General features: G+C 54.2%; 1 protein-coding gene across 1 annotated transcript in view; it reads right to left on the reverse strand.

The window, feature by feature from the left end:
* Positions 1–947: 947 nt before the first annotated feature.
* Positions 948–19352, reverse strand: part of TNFRSF1B (TNF receptor superfamily member 1B) — a 36006-nt gene continuing 17601 nt past the window's right edge. The window contains exons 2-10 of the mRNA XM_022598263.2: positions 18141–18240; positions 16281–16409; positions 15661–15810; positions 15153–15246; positions 14522–14751; positions 13903–13980; positions 13286–13320; positions 7697–7886; positions 948–3590 (exon numbers count right to left, since the gene is read on the reverse strand). Coding sequence (XP_022453971.2) covers positions 3310–3590; positions 7697–7886; positions 13286–13320; positions 13903–13980; positions 14522–14751; positions 15153–15246; positions 15661–15810; positions 16281–16409; positions 18141–18240 — 1287 coding nt within the window. The 3' untranslated portion in view covers positions 948–3309. The remainder of the gene's footprint in view (positions 3591–7696; positions 7887–13285; positions 13321–13902; positions 13981–14521; positions 14752–15152; positions 15247–15660; positions 15811–16280; positions 16410–18140; positions 18241–19352) is intronic.

Raw genomic sequence — 19352 nt, forward strand, 5'->3', positions numbered from 1 at the left:
TTGTTTCTTCATTCCTTTGCTCAAGATCATTGATTACTGAGACCTGTTCAAGGGCAAGCATTGTGGCCAGGTTTAGGTCACAAAACAGCTTAAGCCAAAAATGGCTTCTCTGCTGTCAAGAAAGCCATCCCGGACTTCCCTGGTGGCACAGTGGTTAAGAATCTACCTGCCAGTGCAGGGGACATGGGTTTGAGCCCTGGTCCAGGAAGATCCCACATGCCAGAGCAACTAAGCCCGTACGCCACAACTACTGAGCCTGTGCTCTAGAGCCTGCATGCCAGAACTACTGAGCCCGCGCACCACAACTACCGAAACCCGCACGCCTAGAGCCTGTGCTCCGCAACAAGAGAAGCCACCGCAATGAGAAGCCTGCGCAACGCAATGAGTAGCCCCCGCTCACCACAACTAGAGAAAGCCCCCATGCAGCAACAAAGACCCAACGCAGCCAAAAATTAATTAATTCATTAATTAAAAAAAAATGAAAGCCACCCCTGGTTCTCTTTCTCCAAGGACCCCCTAACTTACCTGCTTACAGTCTGAGCACGCAGTGATGGGCCTCATAGGTGTCTCCGAGATTGGGGCCTCCTGGAGGCCAGAGTCTTGTTTCCCTGAGTGAGGAGGGGGAGCACGTGAACAAGCAGACCTGCAGAGACCCCCGCAACCCTCAGAGAGGGCCCAGGAGACCAAGGTGATGGACGGGGCAAGTGATGAGGGCGTATTTGGAGGCCAGCTGGGTGGCTCTGGACAAAGGGCTGCCTTGCCACTGTTCACAGGCCCGAGGGCACAGCTGGGCTCTCAGCTGTAATGCAGGTGCTTCTGGGGTCCCGCCACAGCCTGGACTTGTCAGACTCCAGTGGCCATGACCTTCTCCCCTTCACACTGGTGTCAGGCACTAGGACCATGGACATCCCCCAGCTCAGACCCAAAGACAGAGCCAGCAGCCAATGTGTAAAACAAACGAAAGGTTTATTTATAAGCAGGAACGTCGTGTGGGATACATACAGTGCAAACTCTCGTCTTGGGATCAACACAAGCCCACAAGCTGGAAAATTGTTACCAAATTAGGTCGAATGGGCCCCCCACTTAGGCCCTAGCCTGGCTGAGGCCCCCTGCCTTGGCAGAGAAGGTCCTCTTTCCATTTGGGTTCGCACAGCCAAAAACAAAACCGAAGCTGAGATTAGAGCGGCGCGAGATTTATTCAATGGCCAGGGAATGGAGAAGCAGGAACTTAGTTCATAAATGCACTTCTCGCCTTAATGGTGAGAAGGATTTACTTTTAAGGAGTAAGGACAATGGGGGTTAGAGTGAGGCGAATGATGGGGAGGCAAATGCATTACTTTTCTGGGAAAGAGGCAGGGTTTTCCTAGAAATGGGGTGCCATCCCTTTTCTGTCCTTTTTTGGTCAGTGACTTCCGGTCACAGCCATTGTAGGTGTGTCATTTAGTAGCTAATGTAGTAAAATCAGTGTAGAATGAGACTCAGGGTCTACTAGAGGTCAGATTCATCGCCATCTTGGTTTCAGCGGGTCCTATCCAGTTTTTGTTTCCCTCTTCCTATAGCTTCTTTCTTTGTGTCCAGACCCTGCGACTTAAAGGTGTATGTTAGTTCCTGTTCAAGGGAGGGGGTTGGTGGGTTTTGACCAAGGGTCTGGTGGCAATTCTGGCAACAAAATGAGGCCACACCCAGAAAGAGTCTCCTTCCAATTCATCCCTGTTCTGCTGGGGTGATGACAATGAGGCCTGAGGTCCTCCCAAGACGGTCCACCAGGGGGCAGAGGTGCTCCACGGCCATAAAGGGTCCAATGTGGTTGGAGACCCTGGCCAGTCCAGGCAGAAGGACATCTTGATTCCGGAGTGGGAAGCCTTTCTTCACTCCATGGTAGTGGCTGGGCTTCTCCTACCTTCCAAAAGTTCAGCTGCCAAGTTCAAGTCCAGTGGAATTTTTCAACAAGGGATCCAAATATCAGGGACCCAACAGTCTTCTCAAGGAGGCCCCCATCCCCCTTCCTTCCAGAATCCGGTTAAGGCCACACTTGTCCACTGTCTACGGGGCCTGGGCATGCGTTTGTGGGGAGTGGGCTGACCCCTTAATGGGGAAAAATCCCTCGGCAAAAGTGTTAGCTTCGGCTGCTTCCGGCAGGCCATATGATCTGAAAACATGGGCTACACAGAACCACAACACACAACGCAGACACAGGACTGGCTCTCAGCATCTCACGACCACTCAGGCTCTCAGTGGGCACAGTACCAAAGTGGCTCCGAGGCTCCATGGGGACCTGGGACTCCAAGAACAGGGGGAGGGGGTCGGGAGAAACAGGAGCATCCCCTTGGAAGGCAAAGGAGGAAGGTCCAGGCTGAGGTAGGAGGAGATGGTTGCAGGGCCTCAGTCATCTCCAGTTCCTGAAATTCCCTGATAGGAAAAGGTGTGGCCTTGGAGCTCCACACCAGACAGTGGGGGAGGGGAAGCTCAAACTGGGGGTAAATGGGAGTGAAGCTCAAAGGCAGAGGATACAAACTCTGAGTTTGGCTTTGTTACACTTGGCTTGTTTATCCGCATGGTAGCTAATGGGTTTTTTGTTTGTTTGTTTTTTAAATTGCCACATGTTAAAACTGGAAGATTTCCGGTTAGAGGTTTGCCATCTTAACCAGGTCACAGCCCTCATTCAGGCTGCCTGCCTGGGCATCTGGTTTTCACCCCATGGTACGAGATGGAGCTAGCAGGAGTGGATTTGGAGGTGGTGCTTCCAAAAGTCCTGAGCTAACCTGGGGGACTCCTGTCCCTTACAGGGGTTGCCACCCGCTCCCCGCACAGAACCATCTGATTGATGACATCCACCCCTACTACCCCCACTGGGACCATCCTGCAGTCTCACATTCAGGCTAAAGCCCTGCTCTTTCCCCACTGCCCCTTCTGCAAGGATGATGCATGCAGCATCCCTCCTCCCCAGCAGGAAGCCAGAGCCGGGTAGAGCCCAGGGATTAAAAGAAAAGTAAAAAACCAAAAACGACAAGGGCTCCAGGAACCAAGCATGCAGGACCGGCTGGAGGCGCAGCTCTCAGAGAGGCAGGGGATTTGTTCCAGGCTGCCCAGCGCATCCGTGTCCATCAGCCTTCCAAGAGAGACACACACCATGACAGGACACACCATGACTCTCCCTGCCTCGTCTGCCTGCAGGTGAGAGGAAGGCTGAGGCCGTGGAAGCCGCTAAAGGAATTTGGCCCAGAAAGAGTCAGAGTCCTGCGGGGGAGGGGCCTAGAAGGACCAGGGGTTGGTCCCACCTTGGCTGTGACACAGGCCACGCCAGACTGGTTAGCTGGGCTTCATCCCGGCATCAGGTACACCGAGGGGCAGGGGCTTCTCCTCTGGGCTCTGCAGCAGAGTCTCTGGAGCCTCTGGCTGGGACTGGAAAGGGCATTCCTCCTTGGAGAAGGGGACGTGCTCATCTTTCGGGGAGCCAGAGGGGCTGGTGTCTGTGTCCCTCGTGGAGCTGGCCTGGGAGGGGCATTGAGAGCTGTGGTCAGAGCCGCTGCAAACGTTGACAATGCAGGTGACATTGACCTGGGTCCCGTGGCCACCAGACGATGCCTCTGCTAAACACAAGACAGGAGAAAGTGGTCAGCTGGGGCCTTGGAGTGGGGGGTGTCTTCACAGCCTGCCTCCTGCCCGAGAGGCAGATTAAGACATGCGGGGAAAGAGCACTGTGCCAGGAGCCAAGAGGCCCCTGTTCTAGCTCAGCTTTGCTGTGTCATCTTGGGCAAGTCCCATAAACCTTTGTGTGCCTCAGTTTCTTCACCTGTCAAATAAGAATACTCCGCCCAAGTCACCCCACAGATGGGAGGAGCCAACTATATAAAGCAAGTGAAGGTGCTCCAAGAACATAACACACTCCCCACAAGGAACCGGAGAAGTGAGCCAGGACAGGAAGGATACATTACAGAGTCTTGGTGAAGCAGTAAAGATGAATTACTTTCCCGAAACTGCAGCAAGGCATCAGCAGCCCTGGCCACACCAGCTATGAAAAGGCGAGACCCCTGCCACTGGCCCGTCATCTCTATGCCAAGGAACCAACATCAAAGGGCTTGGAAATTGCTCCTTTACAGAAATTAAACATTGACCCTGAACTTGTCTTCATTCACAGCAAATCTTTTCCTTCCACATAGAGCTGCCTCTAAGATTTCATAAATCTGGGATTCCAGGATGGGGTGTGGTGGGGACGTAGTTTGTCCTCATCACTGAGGCCGGGATGCCTGGAGCTCCGCAGCCTGACCGTCCTGGGTTTGGATCCCTGCTCTGCCTCCATAAACTTGGCCAAGTCACTTAAACTCTTGGAGCTTCCATTTGCTCAGCTGTGAAATGGGTCTAATGACCCTTTCCATCCCCTTGAGGCAAGGATGACTCTGCCCTGTTTACTGCCGTATCTCCGGAGCCTGCATGGCTCCTAGAGACGGGGAGACAGGCTCAGTGAAGCAGGGGTTCACGCTGGGCCCATATATCCAACCACGTCTTCTGTACCTCAGCTTGATTCCACCCCCATATCCCATCCAACCTGCTTCTCCCCATCTCAGTTCACACGCCTGCCATCCACCCAGATGCTCAGTCCCAAAGCCTTGGACCCATCTTTCTCTCACACCCCACATCCAAGGCACCAGCGATTCCTACCTGGTCCACCTTCAAGTTCACCACCTCCTGCATACCGCCTGTACCTCCATCCGCTCCCTGGACTAGTGCAGTCTCCTCCTGTCTCCTGGCTTCTACCTGGCCCCTCTGCAGTCTGCTCTCCACCGGCAGCCAGAGCCAGATCATTTCCTTGGCTGCTCCAAACACAGTTCTCACCATGGCCTGTGAGGCCCTGCACGACCTGGTGCCTGCCTTCTCCCCACCCCATCTCCTGCTGCTCTAAGATCCTGGCTGGGTTCCCTCCAGCCATACTCACCTCCCTGCAGCTCCTTGAGCCCTCCAAGCCTCAGGGCCTTTGCAACGTGCTGCTCCCTCAGCCTGGAGCATTCTTCCCTATTCCCATAGCTCACTCCTTCCTTTACTTGGGCCTCAGCCTGGAGGCCACCTCCTCCAAGAAGCCTCCGTGGCTTCCCTCTCTAAAGGAGGTTCACTCCCGCCCATCCATCACTCCCTGTGTCCCTCCCTCTGCTATAATCTCCAGAGCCCCTAGCTCCGCCCACTGTGCAATCCATTTCTGGAGTCCTCATTGGGTTCTCCCCGACCAGGCCCTGAGTCCAGAAGGGTGGGGCCTTTCTGACTGTTCCCTATTGTGGCCCTAGTGCCTATAACAGGGACACGTGTGAATGAATAAAATCCAGCCCACAGATGTGTTCTGTTCTTGGTGGTGGTAGTGTTTTTAAGTGAATTGGCTGCCAACATTTAAAATTCAGGAGTTTACATTTTAAGAATCTGGATTTAGAGCTTCCCTTGGGAGCCAGATGGGGGAGAGCGGGCTATGCAGAACCCACAGACCTGAATGCGACTGGCAGCAAGGGCTTCAGGACACAGGTTCAGCCCCACCTCCCCTCCCAGCCCTGTGGGCATCTGAGTTTCCTAACTAGTGAGGGACTAAATAGTGGATAAGCTGAGGAGATCAATGTAAGGGCCGGACACAGAATAGCCCCTCAAAAAGGATGGTTGCTGCTGCTGTTACTATGGCGACCTGAGTGTCCAGGGGTTGCCAGGAGGACCGGCTGTTTGTTTTCCAGTCTAGTTTGTTTCCGGGAGGAGGATGGAGCTGGCGAGCTGCTCTGCTCAGAACAGCCCCAAACAAGCGGGGTGGAGGTGGGGTGCTAAAATCATGGGGCCAGAAGGAACTTTCCACCCTGGGCCTCCACAGCACCCAAATGTCACTCAGAGTCACCAAGGCCGTGCACACTGTGAACGAGACATTGCGGGGGCAGACGGGGGACCAGGAGGGGGTCACAGACCTGAGGTTTACCCATTCGCAGAGCGGGGAGAGGTGCTCGGGTGGGACGGAGAGGAGGGGAGAGCAGAGGCCAGAGAGGCGCAGAAGGAACAGAAAAGAGACAGCGGGCGGGGGGGCGGAGCAGACACGGTCAGGGGTCCCCAAGGAGGAAGCCACACCAGGATGTGTGTGGAAGAGGTGTTGCAAAGAAAGCAGAAAGATGAATCTAAGAGGTAGAAGAAGACCAAGAGCTTTATATTCTGATCTCATTTATTCATTCGACAAACATTTAGGGCCACCTGCTACGTTCCAGGCACTGACCCAGTCCCTTCCTTGGGGAGCTCTCAGGCTGGGGTGAGGGCACTGACAAGACATCACACTGATGAGGGTGGGTGATGATGGGAAACTAGAAGTGGGACGCCGCAGCCCACTGCCTGAGTCAGGGGGCAGGTAGTGAATGCTGTCGCAGCCCTGCCAAGGAGCTGCCATGCTCATCTCTAGGACAGGAAGCTCAGGCTTGGCAGGGCTAAGGAGCCTGTTCAGAGTCTCACGGCACCAGAGCGGCTGGGAGGGCATCTGGGGATGAACCAAGGCCACGGTCATTCCTCAACCTGCCAGCCAGCGCTGCCAGGTGAGAGGGGGAGATGCAGGCCATTGGGCTTGGCCTCTCACTACAAAACATGCCCGAGGAAGCCCCAGGCTTTCTGGGGGACCCCCGCAGGGCCTCCTACAATGTGGGCACTGCAGATGCCCACCAGGGGTGACACTGGTCACAGACCAGGCCCAGGGCTAAATGCAGACTGTGTAAACAGAGCACGGGCTTCTCCACACCCCACGTGGGATCCGCAGTGCTGATGCCTCAGGCCCAAAGGGACCGGACTACATGCACAGTGAGTGGAGTCCCAGGGACATCATTTACTCATTCAGCTTTCCAGGCTGACTCTGGACCCTGAGAGCCCAGGGGTGATTCCTGGCTCTTCTGTTTACCAGCTGTGTCTTTGAATAAGCAGTTTAACCTCTCTGAGACTCAGTTTCCTCATCTGATAAGATGAGGAAATATAATAGGTATTAATATTGTAAAAATAATATAATTATAATATATACTCTAATAATATATTAATAATAAAATATTATCTAATACAATATATAACAATATAATATATAACAACATACATAATATACAATAAATATATAATTATGACATATTACAATATTAACATATAGCATGTTATATGCTATATATATTATATATAACATCAATGTAAAAGTTAACATATTAATATAACATTTATATATATAAAATATTAATATATAATATATTACATACTACATATATCATATATAGCATCAATATCAATGTATTATTCATATATTGATATATAATATTTACATAGTATAACGTTGTTATATGCTATTTTACATATTATATATTATATGTATTATAACATATAGGAAAACTCCCTGCCTGGATACTGGGGACGCAGAGGATAAGCTGAGATGGTCTAGAAGGAAGGGTGTTCCTGGTGCGAGAACCCGCAGGGCAAAGGTGGGAGGGATGTGGGGGTTCCGAGAACAGAAAGAAGCTTGTGGCTCAGTTTCACCTGAGGAGGCAGAGGGAAGGAGGCTGGAGGGAGGCCCAGGCTGGTGGTGCAGGGCTTCCAGTGTCCTGCTAGGAGCTCAGGCCTCATCCTGCAGGGGAGGCCCAGGAAGAGACAGCTCAGCCAGAAATGAGGAAGAAACACACTGGGGAGGGGGGCCGGGGAGGAAGCCAGGGGGGCTCCCGCCTCTTACCTGAGCTGCCGCAGCTGGCCGGGGCCTTCCCCACGCCCGGCGCCTGCAGCTGGGGCCTGGTGGGCGCCCTCCTGTCCGCGGCGCTGGCCGAGCTCTCCAGGGAACTGCTGCTGGAGCTTGGCGCCGTGGTCAGCAGATACTGCTGCTCGGGGCCTGGGGCACTTCGGGCCTTATCAGCTGGCAGATGTGGCTGGATGGGGAGACGAGGGGGGAGGGAGGGTGGTCAGCCCATCAGCCGGCTCCTCGCCCCCTCTTCCCTCTCACCACCATCAGCACTTCACAGTTTACACAGCACTTCTGCACATTCTCTCCACACACAGCACTTTTAGGACGTGTGATTCTCTGTGGCTTCTGTGATTAGCATCGCTGCCCTGCTGGAGTGTGAGCCCTAAGAGGGCAGGGGCCACGTGGCCCTGTTCACCAAACAGTCTTAGAGGTGAGGCAGGATTTTCACCCTCATTTTGCATAAGGAAGCAGAGGCCCAGAGAAGGAGAGTGACTTTCCTGAGGTCACCCCATCAGCACGGAGCAATGCGGCTCAGCCTATCGGCCAAGGGCATGGACTCCGGAACCAGACCACATGCATGCAAATCATGACTCCATCACTCACTAGCTCTGCAACCTTGGACAAGTTACTTAACCTCTCTGTGCCTCTGTTTTTCCATCTATAAAGGAAAGAATAACAACCTACCTCCTAGGGTTATTGAGAAGACTAAATGGCTGAGTTTTTGTAAAGCGCTCAGAACAGTGCCTGTTCTATCGTAAGCGCTGGTCAAGGGTTTGTTAAATCAGGGCTCAGCAAGCTACTGCCACGGACCAAGTCCAGCCTGCCACTGTTTCCGTACAGGCTGCAAGCTAAGGATAATTTTCACATTTTTAAATGTTTGAAAAAAATATTTAAAGACTAATATCTTGTGACACGAAGTTACGTGAAGTTCAAATGTCAGTGTCCATAAATACAGTTTTATCAGCACACAGCCACGCCCATTTGTTTATGTTGTGTCTGTGGCTGCTTTCCCACTGCAATGGCAGGATTGAGGAGATATGACAGAAACCAGATGATCCAAAAAGCCTACAATATTGACTGTCTGGACCTTTACAGAAAACGTCTGCTCGCCCTTGTGTTCAATCAGTCAATCCAGTGTAGACAGTCCTCTCATTTAGGACCCTCAGCCCTGCCGTCTCGGCAACACTTTCCAGATTCCATTCCCCAAGCTGCTCTGTGACTCTCCATCTTTTCCTCATAAAACACAAATCCCAGCAACAGTAATAATAAAATATTAGCTGACGCTTGAATGCATCCAATGCCAAGCACTGTGCTGAAGCCTCTCCAGACACTATCTATACTGATCCTTCCAACAGCCAAGTGTTATCCTCGCTTTGCAGATGCAGAAACCGAGATCCAGAGAGGTTGAGTTACTTGCCCAAGGTCACAGAGTTAGGACGTGGTGCATCTGGGCTAAAACCTATACACCTTTCCTGGGTGTTTGGGGTTTCAGCCCCAGAGGCTCAAGACAAGGTGCCACATTTCCAGACACCCGTGCTGGGAACCCCTGGAAATTTCACTCCAAGGTGGCTGCCTGTCCGCACCAACTGAACAGGTGCACAAGCCCTTGCCTTGGGGTTCTGGGCGATCACTGGATTCCAGAAACAAGACAGAGGGGCCACATTCTCACCCACTGCCCTGGCCTGCCCAGGATGAGAGGGTCCAGGGTAGAATGAGAACTGAGGCGAGTAAGTGCTGGAGGGATGCAGTCTAGCAGGGCCAGGGAGGTGAGGTCAGAGGTGGAGGACACAGGAAGGACACAGGTGCCAATCCCCGCAGCCCCCAGCCCTGCCTGAGCCCTGCATATCCCGAGGTCAGCTCATAGACTCTCACTCCAGGCCAGAAGGATCCTTTGCAAGCAGTCCCCGTGAGGCCACGGAGGCCCAGGGAGGGTGATTCCCCTGCTCAGTATCACACAGCGGGGCCGTGGCTCAGTGTACACTCTGGCTCAGTGTACCAGAGCTGCGTGCTTCCCACTCAGTCCCGCCTCCTTGGTTCACCGCCCCCGGCTTTGGAGGAATGGAGAGCATTTCAAGTTCATGCTGAACCTTCGCTCAGATGGTCTGACCTTGGTATTTGACCCCACCCCCAGCCCTGCTGGGAGCCTGGACAGGCAGGGGAGAGGGAGGGGGAGGGGGCACATCCAAATGTCATTCTTCACAGTCCCCAGAGAAGGGGCTTTTCAACCTGCATCCCACTTTTCTGCTGGTGGCTAGGGCCAGGCAGAACAGAAACCCCAAAGGTCACAGCTTGCCTCCCTCCCCCAAAAGCCACGAGTCGCAAAGTTCAGGCAGGCTCTGAGTGGGGCAGATGTATTGAGTCCTGTTCCTTGGGCTGGGACCCCAGGACGGGGAAGCCCTGAGGGGGCTCACTGAACAAACAGGATCCCAGCCGGCCCTCCTCACCTCCCAGCCTGGCCCCGCCATGGGCGGAAGCAGAGACCCCGGCAAAGCCGCTGCCTGAGCCTGTGTCTGTCTGCATATGTGAGCGTGTGTTCCTGAGATTCATACACCTGTATGTATAGGTGTTAGGGTGTCTGAAGTGTGCACACACGTGTGTCTCTGTGTGACGGAGCACGTGTGCATGTCTGTGAGTGGTGCAATTAGCTTGTGTGCTGGAGGTGGTGAAGAGAGGCACTCCTAAGTCTGTGTCTCAGGCCACCCATTCGCTGTGTGACCTTGGGAAAGGTACTTAACTTCTCTGAGCCCAAGATTCCTGGGCTGTAAAACTGGGGCAATAATCATACTGCCTGTGTCACAGCACGGCTGTGAGACTGAACGACGCTCAGTACTGTGCCTGGCCCACATTCAGCACCGCGTGAACATTCTCCCTCTTTATGAAACGAGAGCCTGTGTGAGTGTGTCTGTGGCAGTGATTGTGGGTGAGCTCACACGTGTGGTTATGCTGGCCTTTTCTGAACAAAGGGAAGCCACCGTCCTGCCATGCCTTGGCGTTACAAGGAGGAACAGGGAAGTGCTGAGTCACCATGCTTTCAACCCCAGTGGCCTGGGCCAGGAACATTATACTAGGCCGCCGTTAGCAGGACCACTGCCAGCCGGCTGAGGAACGGAGTGGGGCGCAGGCTGAGCATGGGGGTGAGGGCAGGGCTGGGAGCCCGGGGACGGAAGGGTAGCTGGGAAGGGGACCAACCTCTGAGGACAGTCCCTGCTGGGGATGGGGGGTGCCTGGAACAATTCTGAACATCTGCCCTGGGCGAACAGGACGGTGGGTAAAGACAAGTCCTGCAGATTCAGACTGGGCTTCAAAGCTGGGCTCTGCCCCTCACCAAGTGGCCTAACCTCACACAGGTACCTGAACCTCCCTGAGTCTCAGTTTCTTCATCTGTGAAATAGGGATGATGACACTGTGTACCTCACAGGGGGCGTGTGAGGATGCAGGCCCTGGCCCGGGGCTCAGCCAGTGGGGCGCTGGAACCAGCTCAGACTTGTGCGTGTTTCTTCCCAGCTCCACATTCAGTAAGTAGCTTGAAATTGGCCATGGTGGGAGCGTTTATAACACAGAAATGAGCGAACTCCAGGAATCAGGGTTTTGGGTTTTTTTTTCCCCACCTGGAGGGTCAGTTACCAGCACATCCCTGGGCTCTACATGCAATAGCACTCAACAAACAGCAGTGGAGTCGCTCACATTCAGTGAACACAAAACCCAGTGAAAGAAAAGGGGAAGCGGGGGCTCCAGGCCACACCTGGGACAGCTCCACTGCACCCAGTATTGGGAAACACTTGGTCAGCAAAGAGAAAGTGGCAGCTGGGTGCCGGGGTGGAGCTTAGAGAGCGCACTTGCTCTATGGACCACCAGGCAGCAACTGTCAGTGTCACTGAACTGAAGCCCGAAAAACGAAGGAGTGGCATTCACACACCGGGGAAGTGGGAAATAGTTTGAACTCCCAAACCAGTGTTTCTGTCTGCTGAAATACCGTAGGGCAGGTCAAAGAGCACTGGGCCAGGAGTCCAGAGACATATTGCTGTGTGACCTTGGGCAAGTCATTTTCCCTCTCTGTACCTCTTTTCTTGTCAGGACAATCAGAGGATGAAATCAGTCTGGTCCCTACCAAGGCCAAAACCCTGTGTAAACCTCAGGCACTGGGCCACCAGGACTGAGCTTTACCCTAGCACAGTGGTTCCCAACCGGGGGTGATCCTGCCCTCTGGGGGCCCTTTGGCAATGTCTGGAGACGTTTTGCTTCTCACTCCTGGGAGGCAGTGCTACTGGCCTCTAGTGGGGAGAGGCCAGCGATATTGCTAAGTAGACTACAATGCACAGGACAGCCCCTCATGACAAAGAATTAGCAGGCAGAGTTGAGAAACCCTGCCCCAGCAGGACGGGGGACATGGAGGGAACTCTTTGGACTCTTGTTTCCTCATCTGTAAAACCGGATATAAAAACCTGCCCTGCCTACCTGGTGCAGAGTGGCAGCAGACACCATGTACTGGCTCACCCCACACCCATTTCCAAGCCCTCTCCCCGGTTCTCCTCTACCATAAAGGCTAGGAAAGCAAAGCACCCCCTTTTGCAGCCTCCCTTGCAGCTAGGGGTGGTCACATGATACCATCTGGCCAATGAGACAAAAGGAGACGTCTACCCAGGGCTTCTAGGAAAGTGTCTGATTTCCTGTAAAAGGCACCATGGCTGTCCTGGCCAGTTCCCCTCTTTTTCCTGCCTCAAATCTGGAGGTCACATACGCAGTGGTGATTATCATCTTATGACATCTTATGACACAGGCCACAAGCAAGAGAACAAAAGCCAACACACCAAAGATGGCAGAGCCTGGGGTCCTGCTGGCTTCACAGAAGGAGGCAACCAAACCGCTCCAGCAGCCATCAACCCCTCAACTTTGTGGTGTGACAGAATATAAAGCCCTTTTAAGTCACCCTAATGGTTTTGGTTACTTGCAGCCAAATGCCCTCCTGATGGAGAACTGATGAAATACTATGTTGGTGTTCTGTTTCTAGCAAAAATCCTGCACAGACTCTACTTCATAAAAATGATCAGAGGGTGAAGTTGGGGGAGGACCCAGGCCCAGACCACTAGTCTTAACCTCAACCCCAGAGATGACCCCCCAGGAAGGACCCTCTGTGGAACACTTGGGTACCCTCGCACGCAGCTTGAGAACCACTGCTCCGTGAGGAAGTGCTTTGTAAACATGATGGAGATGCTGAGAACTGTTGCCAGCTGGGTGAAAGGCACAGCCCTGCAAGCTGGCTGAGACGCTGTCCCCATTTAACGGTGAGGAAACAGCCATGAGCAATTTCATGTCAGTCCAAGGTCACACCATGGGTCCGTGACCACACGCCTGCCACTGACACCACTGACCCCTCTCCTCCCTGATATGGCCTTTCACACTCAAGTCACCTTTACTAGTCCCAGCAACAGACCCTGGCTGGCCTTTTCTCAGCCTCCCAGGGCTCTGCACGCTGCCTGACGCCGGACAGACCAACCTAGAGAATTCACTGCTTCCCATGGGACAACCCAGCCCAGCAGGAAGAAGACAAGGGAAGGAGGAGGGGGAAGGCAGAGGGGCACTCACCACCTTGGCGTCTCCGTGCAGGCAGAAGGGCTTCTCTGCAAAGAGGAGAGAGGGGACAAGTCAGAGACAGTGACTTCCTCAGGTCACATCTCTTCTAACTAGGAGGGATCACGGGGCCCAAGCAGAAGCAGTCGGAGTAGGCCCAGCCCTGGGGGGAGCAATTACCTATCAGACAAGGTACACAGAAGCCCCCATACCCAACTCTCCAGCCAGCCCTCAACACCCCCCCCAAACCATTCTTCAGCCTGCCCCCCTTTGCTCATACCATGCCCCCTGCTTTGCATGCCCTTTCTTTCCTGCACTCATGTCTCCATCAAAATCTTGCCCAGCTCAGATGCCACCTGCTCCAGAAGGCCTGAACCCCCAGGATTCCCAGACAAGAATCCTGGACTTCTACCCTCTTGGATAGCCCTGAGGGCATCTTGCCTTTTAGTAGATAAGTTAGTGGAAGTGCCTTCCGCCCCAGACTCTAAGATCCTAAGGACAGGGGCTGCCATACCCAGCTCTGTCTGACCCATAAGGCTGTGCCCAGTGCTGGACTCAGAGGGATGCCCCAGAAAAGCTTCCTGAACGGATGTGTAAATAGATGGATGAATGAAGGAAGGATGGAATCTTACTTTTTTTCTGGGTCATGATGACACAGTTCACCAGGACTATTATTAGCAGACCCAATGCTGTCACACCCACAATCAGTCCTAGAAGGAAAAGAGAAGCTCAAAACAGCTGCAAAAAGCAAACTCAAATGTACCAGGGACCAGGCAGGTCAGCTGACAACCAAAGATGACTGGGGCCATCGCAGGCGAGGGGCAAGCCCAGTGCAGAGGCTCTCAAATTTGATTACAAAACAACCCAAAATCCGTGCACCAAACGAAACGTGTCTGTAGGCCACACTCAGCCCAAGGGCCACGAGTTTGAGCCCTCTGGCCTGATGTAGTCCTAACCCCAGAAGGGAAGCCCATGAGGTGACCTGGTCCAGCCCACTGTCAAAGCCTAATAGGTTCGTCGGAAACGGCAACCAGAAGACCATCTCCACTTTCACATAAAACGCTGACCCTACCTCTCCCCACCCAGTAATTCCTAGTGGCATTAGTAAGTCTTGGAAGAAGGCAAGTCTCAACGCTACCTACATCCCAGGATGGCGTACAGGGTCTAGCCCATAACAAGCTCTTGGTAAGACTCTAAGACGGGAGGGAGGGAGGGAGGGAGGAAGGATGAATGGGCCCCCTTGTGACTTACCGATGGGAAGAGACATGTTTGCTGTGTTGCGCCCTTCAACTGGGTAACTTGGAGGACCTGGGGCCATCGGGAGCCGGACGGAGGTGCTTGGAGCTGTGCTGGACCGTGGAGTCGGCTCCATGTGTTGGGATCTTGTGAGGGCTGGGCCCGGGGTCACTTTCAGGGTGGGGAGCACAGATGTGCAGACTGCATCCATCTCTGAGGTGCCACGGATGGCCACCGAGCTACAGCTGGGGGAGGAGGGGGCTTGGTCAGGGACAAGAGGGGATTGAATGGCTCAGGGTAGCTGGGCTCACTCGTGGGACCTAGGCCAGTGTGCAAGGGGCCCAGCAACTGGGTTAGGGGAGCGGGTTCGTGTGCCACGCCCTCTTTCAAGACTTATGTCCCCTATGACCCCACCCAGTCTTGACTTCCAGAGCAAAACTCTTGCTCACCATGCTGTCTGTTCAGGGACCCACCTACTGTCAGATAAACCAGTCCTGGCATTGAACAGGGCTCGGCAATGCCTCAACCCGAGGGAGTAACGGGGGATTCTGGCCACCATGGCACGCTGTTCTGTGCTCTAGGCCTCATGATCACCCTGGGACAGCCCCTCCTTGTTCCTTCAGAAGCAGAGGATTCAGCCACTCACATCCGGTGGGGCCTGCAAGTATCCGTGGATGACGTTGTGTCGGAGAACGTCCCTGGGGCACAGGGAGCGCATGCCACATTTGATGTTGCAGTTCCTTCAAGAAAAATCAGAAACTGTCACCAACTCAGATAGTCCATGGAGAGGTGCGCCTTGGCCCTAGGGGAACTGGAGCCCTCGGGGAAGAATGAGGGGCCTGAGGAATTCGGTCTGCACCTCTCCCCTTTAACACGAACACACACACACCTGGGCGGTTTGTCCTTAACTAATTCTAGTGACTGTGTCTTCCTGGGGCACCACCCGATCTTCCAGTAGCCTGGGGCTTAATTTGATCCATCTCTGGATCCCCAGGGCCTAGCACACAGGAGGTGCCTGATCAGGAGTGCTGGAGGAAAGAATGAATCGGGATGGTTGGACAGATGGGTACCAGGCACCTGGCCGCCACTGACGATGCTCCAAGGAAGGAGAGGCCCAAGGGGGTCCCCGAGGACCTCTGGCCCTGGCCCCATACCCGGTTTGGCCACGCCGAAGCCAGGGCCACATTTGCGCAGCGGCACGCATAGCCGGCACCCCTCCTGCCTTCCCAGGGTGCAGTACCAGCCCGGCTTGCAGGTGCAGATGCGGTTCTGTTTTGCTGTGCAGGCTTGAGTTTCCAACTGGTCTAGAGGTGCGAGAAGACAGCCGAGGGTCACTCCTGCCTCCACCAGCCCCACCCACTGCCATGCCCACTCTGTCTTCCCACCCAGCCCCACCACCCCCAGACAGCTCTGGTCTCCAGCAGACCGCTGAACCGCCCTCAGGACGGGGCCAAGAGACTGCCGGACACAGAGTCTCCATCGCAGCAGGAACGAGCATGCCTGCTTTCCCAAGCATAATGTCCTCAACTCTAAAACCAGGCACCATTTTCCCACTGCTGCCCTTGGCCTGTCTGCCCCAAGGGGCTATTAAAGAGGATTCGGTGAGACAGAGGATGACAGTGCCGCTGATAAAAAGTAAAGAGCTGTACCTGTGCCCTGGGGCATGAAAACAAAGGTCTGGGATAATCCCAGCCAGCTCCCAGGCAAAGGGGCTGGAGTGCATGGTGGCCAGGGGAGGATGCCCAGGACTACCCCTCACTCTGGGCCAACTCACCAGAGCTGCAGCGGGAGTTACAGCTAAAGCACGCAGGGACCAAGTTCCAGAGCTGGGTGTATGTGCTGCTCTCGCAGGAGTCACACACGGTGTCTGAGGTCTTGTTGCATAAGGATTGTACGTGGTAGCCTGAGAAAGCAAGGCCAGGAGTCTCAGCGGAGGAGGGGAGGGCTGGGGGGTTCTGCCGGGACCCTGGGCTCATCCCTTGTCCTCCAGAGCCCCAGAGTTGCGAGGCCTGGCTGGGAAGGCTCTTTGATGGAGTTTCGACTCTGCATCCTTTCCCATCTAACATGTACCAGCTGTCATGCCATCTTTGAACCCCGCAGTGCTCATAAAATATCTTCCTCTCTGCTCTTTTCAGGTGCCTGGAATTCCACCATTGGAATTGCCTATTATTAGTCAATAACACTTTAGTTAGAACTGGTTTGCCGGTTCCTTTCTTCTTTATAGTTGGCTGAAATTCTCCAGCTGGGAAAGGTAAAAAAGGCAGTAGTAGTCATCCCTGGTATCCCATCAAGGATGAGGCCATGGGACTCCCAAAGGCCTCCAGAGAAGGCATGCCAGGGGATGGGAGAACACCCAGGCGAACCTTTAAGAAGTTTCTCTTCTGAGTGTCTGTCCCCATTCTTATCCTGCCACCTCCACTGCTGTGCTAATCTAGTAACTCCTTACAGAGACCCTACCGGTTAACAGGAGAAAGAAGAGTCACTTCCCCTGGGGTCTCTTAAAATGGCCATTGGAGGTGACAGGTACATATGTGCCTGCCCACATCTCAGGCTCAAAGCTCTTCAATGCCTTTCTGGATCCTGCAGAAGAAAATCTAAACTCCTTACCATGGTCCCTGCTTACTCACTCTAGGACACACGCTGTTCTCCACGTTCACCAAAGAAGCTAACACCTCAGGGCCTTTGCACGTGCTGTTCCCCCCACCCCGTATGTTTGCATAACTCACTCCCTCGCCTCCTGCATGCCTCTGCCCACGTGTCAGCTCCTCAGAAAGGCCTTCCATGACCACCCCATATAGAACAGCATGTCCTACTCTGTCTCTGTCTGCCTTCCCCTGCCTTGTTTCCTTCACAGACCATACGTCTATTTCTTCTACTGGTTTATTTGTCTAGGCCTCTGTTAGAATGCAAAATCCACAAGGGCGAGGATTTTGTCTGCCCTGCTCTCTGTTGTATTCCCAGCACTCAGAACAGTGCCTGACACTCAGAAAATGCTTTATAAACATCACAGGAATAAATTATAAACAAATGAATGGATGGACAGCACCAGGTGTTGGGCCACCTGCCTCTCCCAACTGGGATTAGGCCTCGGGTCCACCATCTGTGAAATGGGTAGCAGTCACTGATTCAGTCAAATATGCTCTGAGCACCTGCTATGTGCCAGGTATTGTGCCGAGTGCTGGGGATTCAGCAGAGAACAAGCCACAGTCCCTGTTCTGAGGAGCACACAGTGGGGGCAACAAAAGAGATCCAGGGCAGGATCTCACAATGTCAAAAGAGCTGCTGCCATGGGGGATGCCAAGGGCCAGTGGGAGCGGAAAGGAGGAGTCAGATCTGGCCAGGCAGTGCTGGCAGGCTTCCTGGAGGAGGGAAACATCAGAGGCCTAAGCGATAAGCAGGAGTAGACCAGGGGAAAGGGGTTGGGAAGTGCACCAAGCAGAGAGAACAGCATGTACAAAGGCCCAGAAGCAAGAGGGAGCAGGGGGTCGTTTCATGGAACCAGTGGGAGCTCAGTAAGAGTCCAGGGCCATGACCCTGACCCCCTAACCCCCATAACACACCCACTCCCTTCAAGGCACCGCCCCCACAGGGACCCAGCCAGGCTGAGGGCAAGGGCCCCAGTGGCTGCCCTCACCTGGTGGACACTTGCTGCAGCACATCTGGACCTTTGTGTTGTAGTATTCTTGCAGCCGGCACGAGCTTCCGGGCTCTGGGACATAGGGGATAAACACAGCCTGGAATGGGGAAGGGGAGGACAGCCATTAGCTTGGCCACCCGTGGATCCTGCTACGCTGTACGCCCAGATCCCTGTCTTGCGTCCTGCAAGTGTTTGGCCTTCTCCCTGCTGGGGCTCTACTGACATGGGGACTTCTCCCTTTGGTGGGGGCTGGGTAGAGGTAGAAGAAGGGTAGTCCCTACCTTCTTTCACCTCCCCCCCCTCCTCCCTCAGTGTAGCACACGCATGTCTGCAGGCGGAGACGTGGAACCAGCTGGCCGGAGTGGGGGGCCAGCTCCTCTCACCACATGGGGCAGAGGCGAGGCCTTGAAGCCTCCCAGAAGGCGGTGGCCTCGGTCACAGCGAACGGCAGAGTTCAGCACAGATCAGCCGTGCCTAGGTTGCCTCGCCTTCCCTCTTGCACCTGGTAATCACCCCTTTGTCCTTCCAGCTGAGTGCTGCCTCCTCTGGGAAGCCTTCCCGGACTCCGCCAGGCTGATTCAGGTTCCTCCCGCTCTGGGCTCTCTCTAAACACTGAATATGCCCTCCTGAGGATCATCTCACTGTGCTGAAATGGGGTACCTTCTCGTCCTGCCACCCTCGCGGGTACATTTGCATGCACACGTGCGTATACCTGTGCACAGAACACACACAGACATACACACATGCACACGTCTGCCATGCAAAGGGCAGAAACGACGACCTCATCACCTCTAGACCCTCAGCTTCCAACATGGGCCACAGCAGAGTTGGGGCTCAGGAGAAGAATGTTCGTTGATGATGATACTTACATTTCTGGAGCACTTATGGGTGCCAGGAGCTGGTCAATGTGCTCCAGGTGCCCTACTTAGTGGATGTAGCTGCACCCCACAAAGATCCCCTACACCAGCAGGGCACCCGTCTCCAGCTGTCTTGGGTGTTGCCCCATAATGGCTCCCAGCCCTCAGGTGGGACCAATGCCGTGACATTGTTCACACTCCAGAGCATCGCCCCCCAACCCGTGGGGTCAGAGGGCATGAACTGTAGGGAGGCAGGCTGTCACTTGGCCTTCCCCTCCCCCTCCACAGCACCACCAGGGAGGCATGACTGCCGGAGCCAGGGGCAGGTGGGCCCCTGGCTGGTCCCTGCATC

The sequence above is a fragment of the Delphinapterus leucas genome, chromosome 1 (assembly GCF_059928025.1).
Source record: "Delphinapterus leucas isolate spDelLeu-1000000601 "Yukka" chromosome 1, BTC_Dleu_Yukka2, whole genome shotgun sequence".
Classification (NCBI taxonomy): Eukaryota; Metazoa; Chordata; class Mammalia; order Artiodactyla; family Monodontidae; genus Delphinapterus; species Delphinapterus leucas.